At 34.9% G+C, this 26,675-nt stretch overlaps 5 protein-coding genes across 5 annotated transcripts; 4 read left to right on the forward strand and 1 right to left on the reverse strand.

Annotated features, from left to right (window-relative positions):
• Positions 1 to 13,685: 13,685 nt before the first annotated feature.
• Positions 13,686 to 17,054, forward strand: BDCG_06268 (uncharacterized protein; the record flags this gene model as incomplete). The annotated part of the gene is made up of 3 exons (XM_045422000.1): positions 13,686 to 14,559; positions 14,627 to 15,134; positions 15,217 to 17,054. The coding sequence occupies 3 exons, from the start codon at positions 13,686 to 13,688 to the stop codon at positions 15,434 to 15,436; spliced, it is 1,602 nt and encodes a 533-aa protein (XP_045277737.1). The 3' UTR covers positions 15,437 to 17,054.
• Positions 15,246 to 17,333, reverse strand: BDCG_06269 (phosphotransferase enzyme family protein). Its single transcript, XM_045422001.1, has one exon. It carries the CDS (start codon positions 17,064 to 17,066, stop codon positions 15,750 to 15,752), a length of 1,317 nt encoding a protein of 438 aa, XP_045277738.1. The 5' UTR covers positions 17,067 to 17,333; the 3' UTR covers positions 15,246 to 15,749.
• A 418-nt stretch (positions 17,334 to 17,751) lies between these two features.
• BDCG_06270 (uncharacterized protein) lies at positions 17,752 to 18,168 on the forward strand (the record flags this gene model as incomplete). The annotated part of the gene is made up of 2 exons (XM_045422002.1): positions 17,752 to 18,086; positions 18,143 to 18,168. The coding sequence occupies one exon, from the start codon at positions 17,752 to 17,754 to the stop codon at positions 18,079 to 18,081; it is 330 nt and encodes a 109-aa protein (XP_045277739.1). The 3' UTR covers positions 18,082 to 18,086; positions 18,143 to 18,168.
• Positions 18,169 to 18,585: 417 nt separating this feature from the next.
• On the forward strand, positions 18,586 to 19,317 carry BDCG_06271 (mitochondrial chaperone bcs1; the record flags this gene model as incomplete). The annotated part of the gene is made up of 3 exons (XM_045422003.1): positions 18,586 to 18,680; positions 18,852 to 19,202; positions 19,257 to 19,317. 3 exons carry the CDS (start codon positions 18,586 to 18,588, stop codon positions 19,315 to 19,317), a joined length of 507 nt encoding a protein of 168 aa, XP_045277740.1.
• A 385-nt stretch (positions 19,318 to 19,702) lies between these two features.
• BDCG_06272 (uncharacterized protein) lies at positions 19,703 to 20,446 on the forward strand (the record flags this gene model as incomplete). Its single annotated transcript, XM_045422004.1, has 3 exons — positions 19,703 to 20,214; positions 20,266 to 20,272; positions 20,420 to 20,446. The coding sequence occupies exons 1-3, from the start codon at positions 19,865 to 19,867 to the stop codon at positions 20,444 to 20,446; spliced, it is 384 nt and encodes a 127-aa protein (XP_045277741.1). The 5' UTR covers positions 19,703 to 19,864.
• Positions 20,447 to 26,675: the final 6,229 nt, after the last annotated feature.

Consider the following 26,675-nt stretch of genomic DNA (forward strand, 5'->3'; position numbering starts at 1 on the left):
TCAACACTGATCAGAAGTATAAACCTGACTTACAGACAGCTATGTATGAATTATATCTTTAAAGTTATACAAGTCTCAAGTATATATCATCTGTGATGTCTGCAATAATCACAGTTTCTGTAAATTTTCTTCAGATTTCAGAGAGATCTTGTAATTCAAAGATAACTCTTATAAGTCTCTCAGTTCTCAGATCTGAGTTCTTATATTCTGCTTATTATAAGAGCAGATTCTCAGTTTCTATCTTTCAGCTCATTCACTCTGTGAGCTTTAAAGACACTACAGTGATCTGAGATTCTGAGTTTATTAATACTTCTTATACTTGCAGAGTAGTAGTACTGTGATGCAGTCTCTTTCTGTGAGTAAGTATTTTCATCAGAGAAGTAACAGATTCAGATATCAGCTTCAAGACTCTTAAGAAGACTGTTACTAACTCTGTCTGTAACTTCTCAAATTTCTATTTTAATTTATCTGAACAGTTTATGCAGAGATATTCTGATTTAGAATAGATAAAGCAGAGTTTCTTTTTCTTAATCTTTCTGTTATATACTCTGTTTACAGAAGCTTATAAAGCTCTCTCTTATTATTATTATTATTATTATTATTCTTCAATTATAGATGTATGCAGTCAGAGACTATGACATCTACCTGAGAACTTTAGTTCTCAGGGTTTTTTCTATGTCTGTAAAGTTAACTATTGTACATTTATCAATTTCAGATATGCAAAATCAGAAAATTCCAGCTCAGAATACAAAAACTGTTTACAAATTGCAGTGTTTTAACATCTTTTGATACTTTGAAATCATTTGACAATATCATGACAAAAGAAAAGAGAGAAAGAACACAGTCTCAAAGATAGACACATTAAATAGATAGATAGAAAGAAATTGAAAGGAAAAGATACAGAAAAAGATAAAGTAAAGAGAGACTATAACAAAACAAATTATTAAAAGAGAGTGTATAGCTGTTTTAACAGACTATATCTGATTGATTTTCTCCTCTTCATATTCAGATAATTCTGAATTTAGCCATTTTCTTGTAGCTGCTTGAGTTTCTGATAGAAAGTCTATTAAGTATTTAATTCCTGTCTCAGTTGAGAATAAGAATCTCATATTTAATTGATTTAGATCATACTTCTCTTTCAATCTGGCTCTGAGACTATTGTATAATGCATAGTGCATTATAATATACTCAGGGTTCTCATTTGTATTGCAGAATGAGCATTCTATTGAGTCAAATCTATCATCAAATCTTTGTATATAAGATTTGAAATAGCCATGTCCTAGTTTCAGCTGTATTATAGATGAGAATATTTTCTTTTTACATTTAATTGAACAAGATTTCCACTTGAGTTTTGTTTCAAATCTTGAATAATGTATACTCTTCTTTTGTTTCTGCCAGCTTTCATTTCACTTGTCTAAACAAGATTCTTTTATTTTTCTCTTTATAAAAGATCAGGACACAATTTTTTGAATAGATCTGCTTAATTCTGCACTCTTTTTTACAGCTGAATCAGTCAATTCATTGTCATGAATATTTATATGAGCAGGAACCCAGTGCAGATGAATTCTCAGCTTTGATATTCTTCTCTTTTGAATTTTTAAAACAGAGTTTAAGATCAGTTCAAGATTCATTTGATCATTATGAATCTGACTATTTCTAAGTCTTTTTAAAGTAGCTTGACTATCAGAGAATATTCATATCTCTTTCAAACAATTTCCTCTTTTATGAGATTTTATTTCAATAAGTTTGAAAGCTTTCATTATTGCAAATAGTTCAGCATCAAAGACTTCACATTCAGAGTCTAGATTTCAGAAATCTGAGATAAAATTAATATTATCTTCAGTATAAGCAATGTCTGTATCTAATCTATTCAAGTTCTCATTTTTTGAGTTATCTGAATAAATCAGAATAGAGTCTTTTATATTGATTGTAGAAATTCTCTTCAAATGCTGTTCATATTCTTTCTCTTTTGATAGTTCACTTATTTGTAAGTCTATAAGAGATTCAAGCTTTTTTCTCCAGAGAGATAACTTCTCATGATCAACTTTTTCAATATTTAAAGAAGAAAATTGATTTTTAATCAGAGAGCATAGTCTGTACAGTTGAGAAGACATTTTCTTTGAAGAATTATTTTCATTTCAATTAAGAAATCTATTTCAATCCAGTTCATTTCCAGAGTTAATTAATGAAAATGAAGAAGAGACTCTTTCTCTGATTATATGATTTGAGCTTATCTTTACAACTCTCAGAGTATAGTTCATACAGGCCTTTTCAAATCTAATAGCAGAAGAAGGAATTGAAGCTTCAATTTCTATTGCTTTAATAGAAGATGATTTAAATGCTCTCAGAATTCTTCTCAAGACTCTGTTTTGCAGACTTTGAAAGAGTTCAGTGAAATTCTCTTAATTATTTTATCAAACTTGAACTTTATAATCAGCTACTGATGTAATACAGACTATATATAACTGTCTCATAGCCTGGAAGAATAGACCTCTCTCTGTATTTGATAGTCTGATTATGTTGTTCAATAGTCTTTCTGCCTTGACAGTTCTTTGTTGAATGTGATATTTAAAATTCAACTTGAAGTTTAATCATACTTCTAATCATTTGACATTTACACTGGGTTTAATCTCTCTATTTAAAAGAGTTAGAGATAGTTCTTTCTCATTGAATCTAGGAAAGAAATGAATTAATTCAGTTTTATTCATATCAAATTGAATTTGATTGATATCTGCTCTAACAAAGATTTCCTTTGCAGCTTCTTCAATTACTTTCAAATTCTCTTTGATAGTTTTTAAGCTGTAGACTAGATCAATATCATTCATATAACTCAGAGATTGCACTATTCTCATATTTCTATTCTTGAATAGATATGCAGTGTATATTGTAAATAAAATGAGTGAGATTGAAGATCTCTGTGATACTTCTATTTTTATCTCAGTCTTATCTTGTTTCATTTCATCAAAGAAGAGTTGTATAATTCTTTTAGATATAAAACAGTTAACTCATTTTATTAGAGAAAGTGGCAGTTTTAATATCTTCAATGTCTGAATTAACTTTGACTTTGAAACATGATCAAATGCTTCTTTTATATCAATAAAAACTGCAGTTGAGATCAGACTCTCATACTTTGCTATTTGAATATCATGAATAACTGAGAGAACAGTATCAATTGCAGAACACTGTTTTCTATCTTTTATTTATTCACTGAATAAAAGAGAATCATCTATAGAGCTTATAAAAGATAGTTGAGTAGCTATTATCTTTTCTAAAACCTTTTCTAGGCAGTTCAATAGAGATATTACTCTACATGACTTAGAAATTGAAGTTTTTCTATTAGGTTTTGTAAGAATCACTTCAGTGGCTTCTCTCCAGCATTCAGAATGATATTCATTTTTCAAGAGATTGAAAAAGAGCTCAAAATATTCATTCTTGAAGTAGAAATATGTATTTTGAATAATTAAGTGATTAATTGAATCAGGATCTGCAGCAGTTTTAACAGAACTTGAGAAGATAGCTGACTCTAATTCATCTTGTGTAAGATCAGGTCATTTCCAGTCATTTTCATCAATGTAGTTGAGAAGTGATATATTCTCTTTCTCTGAATCTGAATCTGAATCTGGTGAGTTCTGAAAGAGAATTCTCATAAAAGCTTGACATTTTTTCTCAAAAGAGTTTACTGTATATGATTCATTCTGAAACTCATATTCTAGAGCTGGAAGTTTTGCTACACTTCTTATTTTAGTATAGTTAAAAGCTTTAAAAACTTTCTTCTCTTGTACTTCTTCAAGAAATTTATTTCAGCAGTCTGTTTTAGCTCTTTTAATATCTGAAAAATACTCATTTCTGACAGCTTTGAACTCTTTATCAGATATTACATCATTCTTTCAATCTCTTCTAGCAGTAGCTAATTCTTTTCTTTTAGATGAGATATTCTTATTTCATCAAGGTTTTGAATACTCAGAAGATTTTCTTTTTGAAATATTATCTCTAATACTTGTTAGAATAATAGATGTAATAAGCTTCACTCTATTCTCAAGCATTTCATTTGAGATATCTTGACCAGAATTTCAATATAGCTCATTCTGTCTTTCAGATTTTAACAGTTTTATACTTTCTTCAACTGCTTTTCAATCAGCTTTTTCAAAGTTATACTGATTAGAGAGAAGAGGATTTTCACTCATTTGTTTTTCACTCAGTTCAATATTAAATTGAATAATCTCATGATCTGATTCTGATATCTCATTTGAATTAATAAACCAGTTTACAAGTCTTCTTTTCATTAGATTTTGTGACATGAATGTTAGATCTATAATAGACTTCTGTTTCATGCCTTTTCTAAAGAATGTTTGTTGATCAGACTTATTAACTAAATCTATTGAATGCTTAAAGGTTTATTCAACTAGATTATCAGCTCTCACTGCTCTCTTGCATTCTGAATTCTATCAGAGATGATGTGTATTGAAATCTCCTGCAATTATAGAGTTTCTTGATGAAGTTATGTTCAGAAATCCTCTATCAATTATTCAGATATTGTTATTTTTCTTCAATGACTTTTCATTATAGATATTTATAAGCTGTATAGTATTAAACTCATTTTCTTTATCTATAATATCACTCACCAGAATATCAGGGTCAGATATGATATTAAATCTTAGATTAAATTAATATCTTGATCTCTTTCTTTCATAGATCACTACTCTTGACTTTATCTCAGACTTTTGAGATAAAAAGCAGTAGTAGCTTGAATGAGAAATGACATATTTTTATTCAGCATCAAAATTCGGCTTCTGAAGTAGTATAAAATCAACTTTTTATTCAAATGTAATTTGAAGATAAGAATAAATGCAATTTGAGTTTCTATTCACATTATTTTGAATAAATGTGATTTTTGAAGAGTTTTTAAACTTTTTTTGTTGTTTTTGTTGTATATTCATACTAAAAGAGAGTAGAGAAGAATCTAATCACTATCATCAGATAGTAGATTATAACTGTTCTGAAAAGTAGAAATCTCAACTGCTTGCATTATATCTAGTTTATCATCAGAGTCATTTCTCAATTCTCTAATCTTAACAGAAGTTTGAAAATTCAAATTCTGTTTACATTTTGCTGGAGAATTGAAGTTTAAAGACTTAGATAATTGAGAGTTTCTTCTTTTTGAGCTTGCAGTTATGAGTTTACTGACTTGACTCTTCTCTTCAGTTCTAGATTGACTTTGAGCTTCATCTTTTCTCCAGTTCTTTTGAGTTCTAGAAGTAAACATACATTCTTTTGAGCTAGATGCATGTTTTTCTTTGCAATTAGAGCACTTAAGCAGAGTATGTTGACAAATTTCATCTCTTTTTAAACATGTTTCATATTTATACTCACTAGTTTTATGATCTCTGGTACAGAATGCACATTTTGAGTCTCTAAAACATGAGATTGCAAAGTGTTCATATCTTTGACAGTTTAAACACTGTGTTTGAGCTTTGAGATTCATTCTTGAGTCTTTGTATTCATGAACTCTCATTTTCAAACCTGCTACTCTTACTTCAGAGATCTTTGACTGTTCAAGTGTTTTTGTATATATTAGAACAGAGGCATTTCTCCTGCTTTGTCTGAACTCAATTGAATTTAGTCATACAGGCTTCTTTCTCAGTTGAATGAAGTTGTATTCTTTCAATTCATTTTTGAGAAGTAGCATTTCTTCTTCACAGTCAAAAATTTCAACTGAAATATTATAAAGAATGAATTTGTCTCACTTTTCATCTCTTTCAGATAGAATTGTTGTGTTTAGCAAAGATTCTACTGCTGACTTTCAGAGATTCTCATTCTGAATAAGGAATTCAGCACTGAATTCAGGCATTGTAGTCAGAATGATGAAGTTTTCAAAGAATAATAACTCAATTAAAGCTATAACTGATTTTTGAACTTCAATATCAGTCATCAACTAAGAAAAGAACTGCTGATTAATTTCATTTCTAATTCTGAAAATGAGATTTGAGTTTAGCTTGTTTCTTTGCAGAATGTTCTGATTTGAGACTTTGAGAATAAGTCTTCTATTTCTGAAGATTTGAAAGTTTTTCTCTTTTTGCATTTTCTTTTTCACTTTTCTATGAATAGAGACATGAGTAGTATTCTTCTCAGTTTTCTCAGGATTTTGAGCAGTTTTGAGACAGCAGATTTAGAGACAGTAGATTCAGCTGCTTGAGCATATGTTTTCTTCTGATTCAAAGAAGAAGAAGAAGTAGAAAGAAAGAAAGAAGAAGAGTAAGATAAAGAGTCAGTGATTGTACTAGAAATTTTCAAGGTTTTTTGAACTGTGTTTGAGATTTCAAGTTTGAACTTGATCATCTTCTGTAGTTGTCTAGTCTGAGTATGAAGAATTAACAGAACTTCTTCATTCATCTCACTCAGACACTGCTTTTCAAGAATCTTGCTTGCTTTTTCAAGTTTCTGTATTTCAAGAACTTGTTGTTTCTCTATTTCTTCTTTCTTTCTTCTCTTCAGAATTTCAATCTCAGAAATAGCATTTGAGAAAGCATCTTTTTTCACATCAACTGAGTGTATTTTTGAACTCATTGTTTTCACTCAATGAAAAGTTGATCACACTGTTTCAATTGAGATATTTCTAAGTCTGTTTTCAATTGAAAAGTTGGTCAGACTGTTTCAAAAGAAGAATAAAAGACTTTTGTGTGTAAAACACCTGATTTTTTTCACACTAGTTCAGTAACTAGGTTAGATTTTTGAAGAGAATCTAATAAACTAAAATTGATTTTTAAGATAAATCAATAAAATCTTTACTATCTCTTTCTTGGAATACAGTGAGGAAAAGTATGATATCAATTGATAATAAATCAGATAATATGACAGTTTTTAAGAGAAAAACTGACAAAAAATAAATCAATTTTTTGCAGAGAAATTGATTAAAACTATTCAATTTTATTCTAAATCATTCAATTCTTCTCACACAACAAGTATGCAACTCAAATCAGTTAATAAAGAGTGTAAAAAAGAATTAAGTATTAATGAAAGCTCTTCAGTCACTGAAAAAGTAATTCTTATTTAAAAGAATATGAAATTATGATAGAAAACAACTCTGTTTTTAATTCTTTATAAGAATATTGTGTAAAACTCAGAGAAAAACATCTTACTTTTTCAAGAGAAGTAAAAAACTATTTCTAAGATCTTTTTTTTGCATTAACTGCTGCAGAAGAATGAGATAGAAACTGCTAAGATATACACTACTGTATAGACTGACCGTGTGACCGTGTCTGGGACCAGGACCAGATTTTTTGATAGTCTCATTACCAATTCGACTGATCCCATTACACAGTTTTAACATTAGATAGTAGTCCCATACTGTCTCAGTGAGACTTACTGTCTACTCTTGTCACATTTTCCAAATGGGACCATGATTTCCACTTCTCAATTTAAATTATTTTTATTGCTTTAAATGACTTTAAATCTCATTTGAGTGTTACCAAAAAGCGTTACTTTTTAAAAAATTAAAAATAGTCTAAAAAAAACCTTAAAATGTCTAAAAATAGTAACTTTATTCCAAGAATGAGACTAAATGGGACCAAATGAGATCACTTTCTCATTTTTTTCAAGTCATGGTTCCATTTTAAGATCTGATATATAGTCACTTTACCTGTTTTTTTGATAGCCAGTCCCAGCGGGATTCACGCCAAGAAATGTATGAGACCAGATCAAATGGGATCAAACGTGAAATTCATGGTCCCAGCGGCCAGTCTACTACTGTATACTCTCTATCAAGACTTTCTCTCTTCAGAGTCTTGATATTATAGAGAATATAAGTCTGTTTCTATATAATAATATAAATATTGTCAGCAGAATGTAGAGAAACTGGTTATTTATATCTCAAAATAGAAGACTTTATCAATGATTATATCAATATAGAGTTAATTCTTAAATTCAATAGAAATCTAGTGTTGCTGTTCTCAATCCCTTGCAGAATCTATTGAATATTGAGATATTAAAACTAGATTTAATATATCTCACTGTGCAGGGATCAAAGGCTCAGTCAGACCTTGAAGTATACTGATTTTATAGTTGTTGATGTGCTGTTGACTCATTATTCACTGATTATGTATTGAATGCTGTTGCTGAGGTATCTTTTTGTATCATTCTGCTGAGGATGGGCCAGATTGAGAGGGGTAGTACAGGGGTGAGACTTGGTGTTGAAGTCTAGATACACTGGTGGCAGATTGTGGAGATTGCACTTCAGAAGAGTCTGTTGATTATGTGCTTGATATTATCACTGAGGTATCTTTTTGTATTTTTCTGCCGGGGATGGGCCAGATTGGGAAGGGCGGTACGAGGGTGAGACTTGGCATTGGTGTTTTGGAACATCAAAGATGGACAGGGTTTTCGCGGAGGTCGCTCCTCGGATATCTCCACAACTACAGGTCGGGGATCTTCCAAAATTGAGAAGATTGGTGCATATGGCTAGGTCACTTCACCTTACAATTTGTATGGCACTCTGGCCCGGGGTTGTGGTGTGGTAGGGGAGAACGGGGGATAATCCCACACAGGAGCTTCGAACAACGTCCGGTTCATGTTTGGCTGGATAACTCCACCACCACACGGGGTATGCGGTCGGCGATGGGGTCAAAATGCTTGTATGATCGAGGGCTTTTCGATGGATCTATCGGCGGGTTCTTATTCGAAAAATCGAGCGAGTTCGTGGTGGAGCGATTGCTTAAAGCTCTCTCTTTCTACTCAGTAGTCAGACACAAATCTCTCTGTATCTTATTATCTTTTTCTGATAAATCTGTTCTCTGTTATTCTGATTCTCACAGAGCTGATCAGTGATTCACTCTCTGTAAGTCTGTGACTCTCACAGTGATTTATAAGTAATGAATAAGAGTTATCAGTTTCTTCAGAGTTAAGAACTTAGAGTTTTACTTAATGAGCTTATTCTGCATGTCTTTATTCAGTCTTTTTATAAATATCATTATTCAGGTCTTGTTTCAGAGCTCTGTTTTCACAGACTTTAATTTATATTATAATTCTACAAAGTGCTGTGAGTAGTCTTCATCAGATTTCTCACCTCTTTTTCTAATATTAATAATTATGACTCAGATATTCTCTGTTCAGCTTATGAAGTCTCTTAACTTATTCTCTAAATAGGTCTTGAGAATAGATCAGTGAGATCTCTTATAATTATTCTCTAGATAATTCAGTCAGTTCTTAACTTCAGTGTAATAGAGATCTGTTATTATATAGATGACAGCTTCTTCATCTTTTATATTACACAGCTGAGCTTGTGAGTTAATTTCAAATACAAACTTATAAAAGCTTTTATAAATTGTAATTTAATAAGTGATCTTAAGTGATTATAACTTAAGAAAGTTTCTTTTCAGTTCATAGATATCTCTGAAGATTATATCTAGAGACTCAGTTTGAGAGTGTTTATAGATAGTAAGTATTTCTTATAGAAAAATAGCTTAATTCTGTAAGAGATGCTCAAAAATGTTCTTTACTGAAATTAATTCATTCATGAGTTTGAAAAGTTTCTCTGTCACAGATATAGAGAATGATATTCTATAAGTAATTAATAAGTTCTCTGAAACTTCTTTTATAGAGATTATTCATAATTTGAGTGACTGCTTCTGAGTGTCTGCAGTAGAGTTCACAGAAATTAAAGTATATAAGTTTCTAGTTCTTTCAGTTATAATAAGTAATTACTGACTGACTGAGCTTGAAATGTAAGAATAAGTGCTTATAGATGATTATTTAAGTATTTACAGCTTAATATGATATGTACTGTTAACTACTAGAAGTATTCACAGTAGAAAGATAAAATGTAGAGATTAAATATATAATAGAATTCAAGCTGAGTTATGAATAGTATTCATGAACTTCAGTTTATATAGTTATATATAGTCAAGAGCTGCTAGCTCTATTAATTACATGAGAGATAGAAATAGAGGTAAAGAATCCGTGAGAAGCGGGATTTCTTACAGTTTTAAAAAGTAATAAGTTAATAGACTTAAATAAAAAAAATAAGAAAAAAAATAAGAAAAAAAAAGTAAAAGTTTTATAATTAATCAACTCTTTTATTAATAGTATATTAATAATAATTAAGCTCTTTTATCTTAATAGTTTATAAATTATAAAACTATTAAGTATAAGTTTTACTATAATTAATATATATAAATTTAATTTCAGAATAAACTTAAAATTTTCTAATAAATACTTTAAAAGTCTTTTAAACTTAAACTGATTATATAATTATATCTAAGATCAGAATTAGAATATTTAATAATTTTATTATTAAATTAATTATATAATTATATCTGAAATCAGAATTAAAATTTTTAATAGTTTTATTATTAATTTAATTAATCTTATTACATAATTTTAATATTAAATAATAGTTTTATACTATTTCAGTAAAACTTACTATTTACTCTTATTATATTTTTTAAATAAGATTATAATTTTCACTTCTTAATTTAAATTATTTTTATTACTTTAAATGATTTTAAATCTTATTTAAGTACTATTAAAAAGTATTACTTTTTAAAAAATTAAAAATAATTTAAAAAAAACCTTAAAATATCTAATAATAGTAACTTTATATTAAGAATAAAATTAAATAAAATTACTTTCTTATTTTTTTTAAGTTATAATTTCATTTTAAGATTTAATATATAGTTACTTTACATATTTTTTTAATAACTAGTCTTAGTAGAATTTATATTAAGAAATGTATAAAATCAGATTAAATAAAATTAAATATAAAATTTATAATCTTAGTAGTTAGTTTATTTATTATTAATTTAACTAATTTTATTACACTGTTTTAATATTAAATAATAGTTTTATACTATCTCAGTAAGACTAGACTAATTACTGAGACTATAAATTTCATATTTAATCTTATTTAATCTGATCTTATACATTTCTTAATATAAATCTCACTGAGACTAGTTATTAAAAAAACATGTAAAGTAACTATATATCAGATTTTAGAATAAAATTATAACTTGAAAAAAATAAGAAAGTAATTTTATTTAATTTTATTTAATCTTATTCTTAATATAAAGTTACTATTTTTAAATATTTTAAGGTTTTTTTAAGACTATTTTTAATTTTTTAAAAAGTAACACTTTTTAATAACATTTAAATGAAATTTAAAGTTATTTAAAGTATTCTTTGTAATAGCGAGTGCGCGGTCAGAAACGGCGTTCCCTGCCTGATTCAGTGAAGCGCCGTCCGTGTGTGGTCTAGCGCGGATCGATGTGGTCTGGCGCTGCCCCGTTCGGGCATGGCGCTGACTTACTGATTACCTTCGACTCTTCAACATCATCTGTTGTAACTATATAAAGCTGCTTTGACTGCCTCTCTTACACACACACTTCTGCATTCTTATTTCTCTTTCTTCTCTTCATTCATTTTCTTTCCTTCTCTTCTCTGTCTCTGTCATCTTGTCTCTCTGACTCACTGCCTCTTTATTATCACTCAGCTGTTCATCACTCTGATTTGATTATCACTAGTTGAAGAAGGCCTCTGCAGTATTGATATCAGTATTGAACCTGTCTAGAGTTCTTTTTCATATATATCATATGTGTTCTTTGTCTTATGTCTTACATCTTCTTTCACTTCTCTTTCTGCTTCTTCACTCTCTACTTCTGTCTTGTGTTGAGGTGATACATGTGATTTCAAAAACAAAACAAAAACAAAATAAAAAATATATCTTATCACCTCTCTGTATCTGCAACTGGTCAATCTCACTCACAGTTCTCTGATCACTCTGTAACCTCTCTCTTATGCTTCAAACATGCCTTCTGTTCAGCGGCCAATGGTAAAAATGCCTCATTTCAATGAAACTCTGTAGAAATGAATGATTGATCTCAACTGCAGCATTGCTGAACCAGCGCCATTCTTTCTCTGACTTTTGAACTTGTTCTTCAACCTGTTATTTGCTGGTGCCTATGTGTCAGACTAAGAAATAACAAGAAGGGCGATTGATCACATGCCATGTTTTCTTTCTTCTGCCCGTGGTTCGAAAGACCGCAGTTTCAGCTCCGGTGTGGCGATCTTGCAGTTGAATCAATCAACCTCATCAGAAAATCCCTGTGATATGGTACGTGAGTGAGCTGAAGTCGCATTGTTCAGTCATTCTCACATCAGGCTTTCCAGAGCGTGTCTGCGCCGTGTACGCTATGTAGAGATGCAGAGATGATGTGATACAGAAGAAAGTCACAGAGCCGAAGGCATGAGAAGACTGTGTAAGTGAGGCTATAGCTGCATGTATGCACAGCTGTTGTGTGCTGCTCATTCTCACTCTTCTTGAGAGATTCGCATTCAATTCATCCATGATTCTTGCATCTTCCATGCCTGGATTGTTCGAGTGAAATTGAACTGAGATGAGAGAAGGCTGTGGCACTGCTTCTGTGTTCACTCAACAGGTGATGAATGTGACTGGCTGATACTCACACCTGCTTGAGTTACATTCTGCTGTTACATGTGCGGTGGCTGATAATGTTTGATTTGAGAGGTCTGACACTTGTTGACTCTCTTTTAAGTGAGTGTGGATTTTTCTGACTGATAAGCTTATTTGAAGAAACAGGGAGAATGAAGCTATCATCAGAGTGATGAAAACTGTAGATAAAATGATCTGCTTTTCTCTGTGAATTCATCACTGCTGTTCTGACAAACTACATGAGATCATCATCTCTTCTGTGAACATGTACAGTGACTGAAACATATATACCTCTTTCAATTCCTCTCTCAGAGCCTTGAAAACTCCTCAGTTCTCTAACCCTGTGAATCTTCTCTCTTCAAGACTCATGCCTGCAATTCATCAACTCTCTTACTCTATACTCTCTGCATCTCAATCTCTTCAGATGATTCCTGCATCTTTCATCAGTCTTCAAACACTCTTTCACTCTTTACCTTCTCATTCTTCTTCTTTCAGTCATTCTTCACAAGCTCTGTCTTTCCCCTCTTTCAAAGATCATCATGAGGTTCAGTCTCAGACAGGGAATACTCACTTGAATGATTTTGATAAACTCTTTGCAGAACTTGATTCTCTCTGCATTCTCATTCTCAGTGATGCAGTTGTGAAACACTTGAGCCGGTATTTGCAGAATGAGAGACACAGTTCTCATGATAGGTAGTTGACCTGCTCTCTCTCTCTCTCTTCTCTTTCTTTTTGTTCTATCTGGTTAGACTGGTTTCTAACACCAGGGCATCTTCAAGGTTTTTCTAATGAGGATGAGGACAGAGGCCAGGAGAAGAATGACGAATTTTTACTGATTTCTTCACCTGCTGTAGAATGCAGCCTGGTTGAATTCATCAGCATGAAGGCTCTTCCTGGCAACAGCAGTTCAATGTTCATTCTGGATTCAACTTCACAAGCTGGCTTTTTGAAGTCAGGATCAGATCAGAATACATCACATAGATGAAAATGGCTCTGAAGCAGTTCTGATGACCCTCTGCCCTTCAATCTGCTGATTGTGATAGACTCTGATAACAGTGCTACAGACAGGTCTGCTGTTGACAGCATCTTCATGTCTCTCATCAAATGAGACACTTCTAGCTGTGCAACATCCATATCTCGCTCTCTCAAGGCAGATGGTGGAAGTGATGAAGCCGGCACTGGCATTGCCGGTGGATGTTCTATTTCACTCAAGAGACAACGCTGAAACGGGGCTGGTACTGGTGCCATGCACCTCATGGTTGTGGTTGAAGTACCGATAATCGCGGATTGCCTCAAAGAAGACATATTAAGCCGACTCCGGACCCGCCAATGGAAGAGTCGTGCACGATCGAGGCATGAGGTCCCCAATACCCAGGACTGTAAGCTTCCCGGGAAACCCGTGCAGTGTGTTGAAGACAACACAACCATGTCTGACACAAGTAGCTCGAGCGCACACTCCGATGATACAGACGACAACTACCATGCAAGCAGCGAAGAGGATGATCCAACGAAACCGCCATCAAAGCATCGCAGGCTTCCCACACCGCCATCCAACGCTGCGTCGCGCCATCCTCGGTTTCAGATCCCAAGGGCAGCAGCCGCTGCAGGTCGTGAAGGTGTCAAACAGGAAGACAGCAAGGTGCGAGCGACGACTGCGAAAGATCATTACACAACCCCCCCGAACACTAATCATGGACTGGACACATACACCCACTCCCGACATCCTATTGATGACAAGACACATCATTGCCCTCTTCCATTGTTGGCCCGAGGGGAAGCCGTGATGCTTTCATCTACAGTGGCCCAAGTCATTTTCAAGATGGTCACAGGCTGTCCAATGACCACCTCAGATCTCATGAGTGAGACAACAGCCGCGGCTGACACTGAAAGAGATTACAGCGAACGGAAGGTCGAGGATTTGGATGGAAAAAGACATCACTGGACTCGAGAGGAGGACAACTGTCTAATGGCCCTGAAGCAGGACAGCTTCTCTTGGCTGGAGATTGAGGAGCAGTTTCTACACAGACAACTCAGCTCATTGCGGCAGCGATGGTACACAAAACTTCAGAATACGCACGCAAGCAACCCTCCCACCGACAAGCTGAGGCAAGAGGGGAAATGTAAGCGCGCCCATGTGTAGAATGTGTGTTGCAATGCGTACTTACTGATGCCATGCGAGCCTACCAGGTCGTGCGTCGGCTGGTGAACTCCTTCCAATATCGAAGCCGCCCACACCCCTCAAAACTTCACATCACTATCCCAGCGGACAACCCCAACCAGCAGATGATCCGGCCACGCCGAATGCGAAACCCCGCACACCATCTCCGTCCTCAACAGTGACCGCCATGTGCCCAGTGTGCAATTCTGTGGTCGAGGTGGAGGCTTCCAGTGCGTTCGATGCCACCAACAATCGCATGGGGGTCCGCGAGCAGCTGCGGTTCTGCGAGAAGCACCGAAAGGAAACTGCACGGCGCGAGTGGTCCCGACTTCGTTATCCCATCATTGCTTGGGACCGCCTAGATGATCGGTTGACTCAATTCCATCCTCGCCTGCGCCGGATCCTCGATGATTCCGGGTACCGCTCCCGCTATAAGAGTGTTGTGCACAAGAAAGTGCGGAAGCATGGCAGGAAGATCCTCTCCCGGAGTATCCTGCACAGTACCGGCTACTATGGCCTTAGAGGCCATGAGATTCTGTGAGTGAAGAAACACCCCCCCAACCCCAACCCCAACCCCGCGAACCCACCGGAGGAACCTCTTCACTGACCTTCCCCCCAGCTCAGCGCATGTCATGTCTCACTTTAAAGATGCTATCGACTCACTGGCCGGCATCGATAGCGTGGCGTCGAAGTATGGGACCGTTGTGTATGCCCAGGAGGTCTTGGTTCCGGAACTGCTGGAGATGTTGGTTCAGGAGGACATGGGAGTCGATGCCAAAGGGGCCCGCTGGATTCTGAAGGAGAGCAACAAAATCGGAAATTTGCTTAATCTTGAGTGAATCGGGGAACATCCTTGTAGTAGATTATTTAGCTGATTTAGTAAGCTGTCTAAGAAGTGGAGTGGACCTAATTACAGAAATAATTGGACACGTTAAACGGTATGCATTGAGCAGGCTAATATAAATGATGCTTATTCACTAGAACTTCCGCGTTTGATTTTTGTCTCGCGGACAGCCACGGCAAGGTATGAATCCTACAACTCTGATATGGCATTTATCCATCTACGAATAAAAATTTTACAAAATTAAACAGTAGATACATTATGCCCTCAAGATAGATCTCTCCAACAAGCTCTTGTGGGCTCCACTTGAGTTAAAGGTCAACAAGTTCATCAAAGGTCAGATGTTCGTCCAAGCGCTTTTCTACAACTTGCTGCATCTTCATCCGAACAAACCCATCCAGCCCATCCAGCTCGTCCCGAGAGAGAAGAGAGAGTCTGTCATCTAGAGAGTTCAGACGACCAAAGTGCTTCTCATCAAGAAATGTCCAATAAATATCATCAAACATGAAGCTCCTTCTTGTAGCAAGACAGAACCAAAAGAGCCCACAGTCCAGAGAGCGTTCCATCCGATCTGATAGGCGCTGTGAATCCGTCAAGGTCCCATTCCGCAACTGCCTGTCCTCACAAGCCCGAAGGATCTTGAGGAAAAATTGGAGCCTTGGTGTGTATCTGGCCAAAAAGTCATTCAGATCTGACTCCCAGGCTTCTGGCCTTTCCAACAGGAGCCACCATGGCGCAGTGCAGGTAAATTCGGTGGGTGCAACATAAGTAAATTCCCAGTCAATAACACCAGTAATGGTAAGATCAGACTCAGAGACGAGTACATTTGATGGACAAAAGTCATCACACCATAGGTGGAAGGGACCTGGTTCCCATTGAATATCCCGTGCTATTTTTCGGAAAAGACAGCGCGCTATGTACCTCTTTCGAGCATCATGTTCATTTTCCACGGCATCGTTGCGCTGATATTGTACATGAAGAAGCTGCTGGGTAGCAAGTTCCTCAAAGTATTCAGCGGCTGTTGGAAAAATCTTCTTTGTAAATTTAGCCGGAGGAAGGTTTCCAACACGCACAAGTTCATTCATATTCAAAGTCATTGGCCTCTTGGTCACTCGCCATTCCCCTGATTCGCATTCCAGAGCCCCAATGCTTGGGAAGGAGGGTTTCGAGAGCTCCAGCATGATGTCGGCCATTCCCCGATAGGCTCTTTCCAAGTCACTTAAGCCCACAGAAGGGTCCCTAAGCTGTTTGGACAGCAAGGTGCCCTCAATAAAAGTTGTGACAACATAAGGGCCGCATCCCCAGCGACCTGCACCAAGAACAATAGGAACAGGAACCCGCGTTCGTCTTGAGAGAAAATCCATCACTGAAACCTCGTCCCGAGTCTTTTCTGTGCGAAACCGGCTTCGACCTAGAATAGGAAATCGAACAACCACGCGGAACTCATCTTCAAATGTGACGGTACAGCATATATTAAAAGCGCCAGTGGTGAAACTTGAAGCTTCGATGGCTTGATGGCCAGGGCGGTGTTGACCCGCAAGTGTCAGTGCTATGGCGGGTGACAGGAGTTTGAGCCAACTTGCAAACAACTTCCGGGACGACTCCTCAGCCAGATGGTCCCAGTCCATGTTCAGTGTCGCACTGTAAGAGTTGATGGCAGTTTTGAAAGGAAAGAAAGAGTGTTGGAAAAAACTGGTCCAAGACACAAACCAAGTTGAAGCCGCAGAATTGGTGAGAGAAGTATTCTGAAAGCGCAAGAAAGGGCGACGTCGGGTTGGGCTCGTTTTCAGGTTCCCACGGAGTCACAATTGCCAAGCAATCAGGCGGCAAGGGGATTGGGCAAATAACTAGCTTGCAGTCTTGTAGAAAAGCCGCTAGCTAGGTGTATGGGCCGTGTCTGTTCTTGGTTTGGTGGATGTTACCCTCGATCGGCATGGAAGAAGAATACACCGAGCCATTCACTCCATATTAGGGATCATTTTAAGTTAATTTGAGTTTTAATTTATTTTTATTCTTTTCCTTCTCCTTTTGCTTCTACAATCCGGGATCTATGAAGCGGAGGTGAGCTGCGTACGACCCGTAAACGGAAATGCAGAATCATGCTGCTGCCTACATTCATACGCTTTTGTGCCGCTTACATCCACAGGAAAGGTATATATAACCACCACTGTCGACAGCCGACTACCAAATGCGGTTGAGTCCCCAAATCTCCAGTGAAGTGCCAGTTCAATCTTAAAATTCTTTCTTCCTTGCCGCACGACTTTCCCACCACATATCTATTTCGAAGTCTTTCATCTTGTTACCAGCAGCATCATGAGCGGCAACGCTGATAAAGCTAAAGAAGCCCGTGACACATTGAGCTCGATATACTCCTTCTATGCGGCTAACCAAGATACTGTCGAAAATGTCCCTTCCTTCATCAGCAGTTCTAGCGGTGATATCCCAATCGCCGTGCAGATCCCGTCTGCAGAACAAACTGAAGAATTGAAAAAACACCTGAAGATGCTAATTGAAACTCAAGAGGCGATTGCCGGTATTTCAGAAAGGGACCGGCGACTCATGATCGAGGCAGCCGACGCTAGCACCATCAAGCGCAGGGAAAACAAACAGAACAAGCAATCAGGGACTGGCACTGGAAGATAGAACGGGTGAGAGCAGAGTCTTTATATTTGGTAATTGAGCTATCTAACGCATGAGGTATAAGCAGATGGGTTCGACAGAGTGATCCGGCAACACCTGCGTACAACACCCTCCAATGTTGCTTCGTCTTGTGGGCATAGTTGTCTAATCAGGTCTGCCACAGTCATGTTTGTGGGGGCCTGGTAGGTTGTGAAGTCGAAGACCGCATCCTGGGCGTTCCAAGGATAGTGCGTTGCGCAGCGGAATAAGTGGATGGTCGGGCCTTTAAGTGTGTATCTCCAGTTCGGGTCTAAATGGAGGAATTTTGCGGACAAGAAAGGGTTTCAAGGTGGTGCAAGCATGCAAGCGCCGCGGCAAGTTTTAGGCTGATTCTGCAAGTCAATTGAAGAATTACTTGCAGAAGTCAGGTCATGCTACATCTTCAAGAATAAATCCTGCATTGCAATTTTCAGCCCAGGAGGAAAGCATGCCTGCCAGACTAAGATTCTGTGACAATCTGTCAAAAGCATGAGTCATCAGTTGCTTGACAGTATCTCCCTGTCAGAGGGACAAAAGAAAGAAGTTTGCAATGACATGTGCAGTTTCTTGAATGCTCAGTCAGTGTATGTGAAAACAGAAAGACTGTACTGTCATGGTTACCTATTTGATGAGCCCTCTGAGACTGGGAAAACCAGCCTTGCACTTGCTTTGGTGGGTAAATTCAGTCTGGACATTTACACATTGAGTCTGACAGGTCAAAACATGAGTGATGATGAACTTCAGTGACTCTGTAGCCATCTACCACGCCGTTGTATCCTCCTCATTGAAGATATCAACAGTGCCGGAATCAACCGCGAGGAAATGCGAGCTCTACAGCAGAAGGACAGTGTGAGGCAAAACAACCAAGTATCACTCTCCAGCCTCTTGAATGCAATCAATGGTGTCTCATCCTCTGATGGGAGAGTCTTGGTCATGATCACAAACTGTCAAGATCAACTTGATGCGGCCCTTATCCACTCAGAATGTGTGGACAAGAAAGTGAAATTTACACTGATGTTAATGAAACAAATACAATCGATTTTCCAGCATATGTACATTCATGAAGGCCACACCAATCCTGCAGAAATGGCTGCTGAGTTCGCCAAGTGAGTTTCTGATTGCCAGTATAGCCCGGCGGATATTCAGAACTATCTATGAAGACATGATGACTCTACTAGTACTGTTAGAGAAGCTCAGGAGCAATTCACAACAAAGGAGTGAGCCTCGCGGCTGGATTATACTATTCAGTACCATGTCTTTCCTTTACCTTTTCGTTCTGTCTCATCAAGAAATCAATTACTATAAATTATCGATCACTCAAGGTGATGTTGAACAGCAAGAAAGCTCACAGTCCTAAGCCTAGCAGTAGCGAAAAACGGGTTGTGGATCTTCCGCAGATGCATCGACACCAATTAATTTAGTGTTAAATGATATATCTCGCCAGAGCTGTTTGGAAATGTCAAAACAGATCCGTTTATATCCCTTTTTCTGTTTTTCTAGGCTGAACGTAGAACATGCTCAAATGTCCTTTCCATGTGCGAGTACAATTTTCACACTTCCTTTTCTAACTGATTGAATTATTAATATTAGCAGCAAGATGTGTGATCAAATTTGAGTTAATGGAGGCGCTAAAGATTATTTTTCTCAGTTCCAATAGGCTTGCTGTTGTCGTCGCTATTCATTGACAAACGATGCCTATAGTCTTAATTCCCCAAAGGTATACATATAGGGGGAAGCCGTCCCCCGAACATCAGCAACATTGGAAGCTATGTTTATCTCTCTCCTTTTCTTCGGTATGGCTGTCAAATTGCCTAGTCGACCTGGGACAGCAAGAGAAATACTACCTTCCACGGACCATTCTCATGGCGTAGAGACGGAGGGAGAGAGGGGAAGGGGGGCGGGCGAAGTTGGAAACGAGATAGAGAATATAGAGGAAGAAGGGGAGGAGGAGGAAGAGGAGGAAGAGGAGAAGGAGAAGGAGGAGAAGGAAGAGAAGAAGGAGGAGAAGAAGGAGAAGGAGGAAGACGAGGAAGAGAAGGAGATGAGCAGTACCAGCGACTACCACTCTGAATTTGAAGATGGCTTATTTTGTCTCACACCAAGTGTCACTGATTATCTGTAAGGACCTTGTTTCATACTCAAAATGACTATCTCAGCTAACAATCTCAGGGCTCTGGTAAGAGGGAACTCAAAACTGACTTGGCCCGCACAAGCTAAAATAAGCAGTATGACTGAACATATCATGCATTTTGTGAAGGGAAATACCTTTTGATAAGTCCTCTTCTCTTACAGTGAAGAATCATGTTTATTAACTTCTTAATAGCTGAATGATGAGCCGGAGAAAGATTGAATGAACATGATAAATGATTATGCCTGATGCTTATTGCATAAGATCTGACTGAGACACAGATGCACCAGATATACAAAGAGACCTTGAGTGAACTATTTCTTACTCTCATAAGTGATAGCCCTCATCATATTCTTGATATGAGAATGGGAACAGGTATCTGAGCAATTGAATGTGCTAAGTGCATAAATCAGAAGCCGATGTTCATGAGTATTTATTTGAGTGACTAATTATTACAGACAGCAAATATCCCAGCGCAGTGGTTTGAGGAAATGACTTAAGCCCAATTCAACCTACTCTGTAAGAAGTGTTACTCACTCTACAAAATATATTCTCTGACTTATGATTTATTTCAGTGTTTCATCAAATTGCATTTTTGAGATTGATAATTTTGAGAAATGGGAATTGCCATACAAATTTGATCTCATTCATGAATGTGAGTTGAATAATTCAATCTTCAACTGCAAAGAACTGTGCAGAGAAGCTTTCAAGCATTTAAAACTAAGTAAATACTTTGAACTCAAATCACTTGAGCACAGCTTCTTCTTGAATGATGAGACATATAAAAAAGCTGTACACGCACTTGAATGGCAAGAGTAGACTGGTCACTGAGATCATGAATTTCATATTTAATTTCATTTAATCTGATCTCATACATTTCTTGACATGAATTCTGCTGAGACTGGCTATCAAAAAAACATGTAAAGTGACTATATATCAGATCTTAAAATGAAACCATGACTTGAAAAAAATAAGAAAGTGATTTCATTTGATTTCATTTAGTCTCATTCTTGATATAAAGTTACTATTTTTAGACATTTTAAGGTTTTTTTTAGACTATTTTTAATTTTTTAAAAAGTAACACTTTTTGATAATACTCAAATAAGTGTAAGAAATCCTGCTTCTCGCGGATTCTTTACCTCTATTTCTATCTCTCATGTAATCAATAGAGCTAGCGGCTCTTGACTACATATAACTATATAGACTGAAGTTTGTGAATACTATTTATAACTCAGCTTGAATACTATTATATATTTAATCTTTATATTTTATCTTTCTACTGTGAATACTTCTAGTAGTTAACAGTATATATCATGTCAAGCTGTAAATATCTGAATAATTATCTGTAAGCACTTATTCTTATATTTCAAGCTCAGTCAGTCAGTAATCACTCATTATAACTGAAAGAACTAGAAACTTATATACTTTAATCTCTGTAAACTCTACTGTAAACACTTAGAAGCAGTTATCTGAATTATGAATAATCTTTATAAAAGAAGTCTCAGAGAACTTATTAATCACTTATAAAATATCATTCTCTATATTTATAACAGAGAAACTCTCTGAATTCATAAATAAATCAATCTCAGTAAAGAACATTCTTGAGTATCTTCTACAGAATTAAGCTATTTTTCTATAAGAAATGTTTACTATCTGTAAACACTCTTGAACTGAGTTTTTAAACATGATCTTCAGAGATATCTATAAACTGAAAAGAAACTTTCTTAAGCTATAATTACTTAAGACTACTTATTGAATCATAATCTATAAAAGCTTTTACAAGTTTGTATTTGAAATTGACTTATAAGCTCAGCTGTGTGATATGAAAGATGAAGAAGCTGTTATTTATATAATAACAGATCTCTATTATACTGAAGTCAAGAACTGACTGAATTATTTAGAGAATGATTATAAGAGATTCTACTGATCTGTTCTCAAGATCTATTTAGAGAATAAGTTAAAGAACTTCATGAGCTGAATAGAGAATATCTGAACTATAATCATTAATATTAGAAAAAGAGATAAGAAATCTGATAAAGACTACTTACAGTACTTTATAGAATTATAATATAAATTAAGATCTGTGAAAACAGAGCTTTGAAACAAGATCTGAATGATGATATTTATAAAGAGACTGAATAAAGATATGCAGAATAAGCTTATTAAGTAAGACTCTAAGCTCTTAACTCTGAAGAAACTAATGACTCTCATTCATTACTTACAGATCACTGTGAGAGTCACAGATCTGTGAAGAGTGAATTATCAATTAACTTCACAAGAGTCAGAACAACAGAGAACAGATTTATCAGAAAAAGATGATAAGATATAGAGAGATTTATATCTGACTACTGAGTAGAGAGAGAGAGTTTTATAAGCTTCTATAAATAGAGTGTATAACAGAGAGATTAAGAAAAAAGAGACTTTACTTTATCTATTTTAAATCAGAATATCTTCATGCAAACTATTTAAATAAATTAAAATAGAAATTTGAAGAGTTATAGACAGAGTTAGTAACAGTCTTCTTATAAGTCTTGAAGCTGATATCTGAATCTGTTACTCTTCTGATAAAAATACTTACTTATAAGAAGAGATTACACTGCAGTACTACTACTCTGCAAGTATAAGAAGTATTAATAAACTCAGAATTTCAGATCACTGTAGTGTCTCTAAAGCTTACAGAGTGAATAAGTTAAAAGATGAAGACTGAGAATCTGCTCTTATAATAAGCAGAATATGAGAACTCAGACCTGAGAACTGAGAGACTTATAAGAATTATCTTTGAATTATAAGATCTCTCTGAAATCTGAAGAAGATTTATAGAAACTGTAATTATTATAAACATCACAGATGACATGTATTTAAGACTTATATAACTTTAAAGACATAATCTGTATATAGCTATCTATGAGTCAGGTTTATACTTCTGATTAATGTTGACAGACTCACTTACAGAGATAGAATCAGTTAATGCTGTAGAGTTAGTTAGAGAAGACAAGCTCATCTATATAATGACTTTACAAGTGTCTGAGAATCTCACAGTTATGAAAACTGAGCTTCAGATATCAGAGAAATACTGAGATCTTACAGAGATATTTAGCTCAGCTAAGACAGCTGAGCTTTCTTCTCACTGTGAGAAGAATCTGATAATAGATTTAATAGAAGAGTAGAAACTCTTCTGAAGATCAATCTATAAGCTCTTTCACTATAAGATAGAGATCTTACAGATCTATATAGAGAAGAATCTGAAGAATGACTTTATCTAATCTTTACAGATCTTTATAAAAGTCTCTGTAATATTTATAAAGAAGAAGAATAAAGATCTCAGATTATATATAGACTACTATAATCTGAACTTCAAGATAATAAAGAGCTGTTACTCTCTGTCTCTGATTAAGAATGTAATTAACTGTCTTATAAGAGCTATCATATTCATATAACTGAATATAATTAATATATATACACAGCTGTGAATACAGTCTGAGAATGAATAGAAGACTGTCTTTAGAACTACACTGAGATTATTTGAATATCTAGTAATGTCTTTTGATCTGACTAATATCTCTATAGCATTTCAGTCTTTTATTAATAAAACACTTCACATATATCTGAATATCTTTATAATAATATATCTGAATAATGTAATAATGTACTCTGTAAAGAAGAAAGAACACACTGAGTATATACAAAGTGTATTGAAGGTCTTAGATAAGGCAGAACTGTATATTAAGCTTATAAAGTATAACTTCAGTGTCTGTCAGATTAATTTTCTAGAATATGTAATCACTGCAGATGATATTCAGATAAAATCTTTATAAGTTAAGACTATTCTATTATAATTAGAGTTAACTAGTATTCATGAGATTCAGATCTTTCTAAGCTTTATGAATTTCTATAGATAGTTTATCTTTATATTTATAAGAATCTTCTTAACTCTTACAGACATACTGAAGAGTGAAAATAAGAAGAAGTCATTCTATAAATGAAGAATGAAAAGATTGTTAAGAAGAGAGAACTATAAGAACTTTCTTATTTCAGAAGCTTACAGAGTCTTTGTAAGATTGAAACAGATATTTATAAATATAGTGATACTGTTTTACTTTAATCTCTTACTCTTAACTAGATTGAAGACAGATATCTTCTTCTTTGTAATTTCAGAAATAATCTCATAATTATAGTTAAATGAGAACTGAGTTTCAGTGATCTTTTTCTTATGAAAGATACAATCTGTGAAGATCAACTATGATATTTATAATTAGAAGCTTCTTATAATAGTGAAATTCTTCTATCACTGATATCACTACTTTAAGAGCCTTGTAACAGTGATTACTATTAAAACTGATTATAATAGCTTATAATAGTTTACTTCAATCAAGAAACTCTTACAGTAGTAGATTCACTGAACTCAGAGACTGAGTGAGTTCTGATTCAAGATAGAATATATTAAGAAAACTAAGAACTCAGTGAACAGACTCTCTTACAGATCAGACTATATTAAGAAGACCAGAGTAACAGACACAGAGAGACTAGAGAAGATAGAAAAGCTTCACAGAATGCTCAGACTGAGTGTTGTAAAGAGATTAACTGAAGAGTCTCTCAATCTCTTATAAGAGAAGAGAGAAGAGAAAGAGAAGAAGTCTGTATAACTACTCTCTATAACACTGAGAGTTAATACTCTAGACATCTCTGTAAGAATTCTTGAAGAGAGTATCTATAATCTGAAGAGTTTGCAAACTTTGAGAAGCACTGCAGAAGATCTGATATAAGAAGAAATAAAGTATAAGTCTTTGTAAGATCTTCTATTCAGATTATCTGAACTACAACTGAAGAATGAATATACTCAGTATATTCAGAAACTGCTCACAGCAGAGATCAATTCTACAGAAATAAAGAATTAAAGAGACTTAAATAATCTCTTACAAAGAGAGAGCTGAATTTATATATCTGTAAATAAGTTTCTACACATAGAACTTATTAAAAGATATTATGACTCTTCTCTAGTGAGTCATTTTACAGATACTAGAACTTATAAGTTGCTTATAAGAAAATACTTCTGACTGAAGATGTAAGAACTTGTGAAGAAGATAGTGAATTCTTATACTGTTTATCAGAGTTCACAGATAGTGTAGTTCAGATTATACAGAGAACTTACTTCTCTACTCATTTCATAGAAACCTTGAAAACAGCTAGAAATGAATATTCTTATAAGTCTCTCTGAAAGTAAGAATATATATAATGCCTGCTTTGACAGTGTGCTGATGATAGTGAATTACTTTATCAAGATAGCATACTTTATACTCATCTGTAAGAACTTGAAATCAAAGAATTTGACTCATATCTTCATTCACAATGTGATCTGATTGCATGAGTTGTCTGTGAAGATTGTCTCAGACAGAGAATTAATCTTTATAGAAGAGTTCTAATCTGATCTGATAACTATACTGAAGATCTCATAAGATCTAAGTATGACTTTTCATCAATAGACAGATGATCAGACAGAACATCTGATGAGTATATTAAAACAGTATCTATAATACTTTGTTAATTACAATCAGAATAACTGAGTACATTGATTATCACTCACAGAGATTGTATACAACAATTCAAAGTATATTAACACAGATAAAACCCTCTTTGAGATGCTCACTGAAACTCATTTATAAATAATCTTGATGAATCTGCAAGAGTACACTATAGAGTGTGATGATGTCTGTGAACAGACTGAGAGAATTCAGAAGATTTGAGAGAAAGCCTGTGAATTCTTGAGAAAGACTCAAGAGTATCAGAAGAGATACTATAACTTCAAGCATATTATAAAGAGTTTTAAGAAAGATAATAGAGTCTGACTGAGTCTAGAAAACATCATCATACAGAGATCTAGTAAGAAGCTGAATCTCTTATGAACAGAGTCTTGTAAGATTATGAAGAAAGTTAGCTTGTAGTTTACAGATTGAAACTGTTATCTAAGTTACAGATATACAATATTTTTCATATCTCTTTACTCTGTGAATATAAGAAATTCTTAGAAGAGTACTCTGTGACTCATCACTCTGTCTGTGAAGCACTAGAGAGTGAAAGAGAATATCAGATCAAAGAGATTATTAACTCAGAGAAGTGAGATTATAAGCTCTGATTCAAGGTTCAGTGATAAGAGTATTCTGATAAGATGAATAAGTTCACTTGAGAATTATTCAGACAGATAAGATATCTGCAGAAGCTGAGACATAACTTTCATACTATGAATTCTAATAAGTCAGAATGACACAGTCTTCACTAAGAACCTGATTATAATAAAGATATTAATACTGTTATTTATAAACTCTAGTCTATAAGATGATGAGTTTCTACTGAGATGAACAGTCTGCAGTGTATGCAAGAGAAGAAGAAATCATATTCTTATTAAAGCTAAAAAACAGAAAATAAACAGAGCTGTAAACTCAATTTAGAGATTAAT

This window comes from Blastomyces dermatitidis (genome assembly GCF_000003525.1).
Source record: "Blastomyces dermatitidis ER-3 genomic scaffold supercont1.6, whole genome shotgun sequence".
In the NCBI taxonomy this organism is placed as follows: Eukaryota; Fungi; Ascomycota; class Eurotiomycetes; order Onygenales; family Ajellomycetaceae; genus Blastomyces; species Blastomyces dermatitidis.

What these genes read in the sequence shown, in the direction of transcription:
- BDCG_06269 (XM_045422001.1), bottom strand. Translation starts at nt 17,066, where the DNA reads ATGGACTGGGACCATCTGGCTGAGGAGTCGTCCCGGAAGTTGTTTGCA.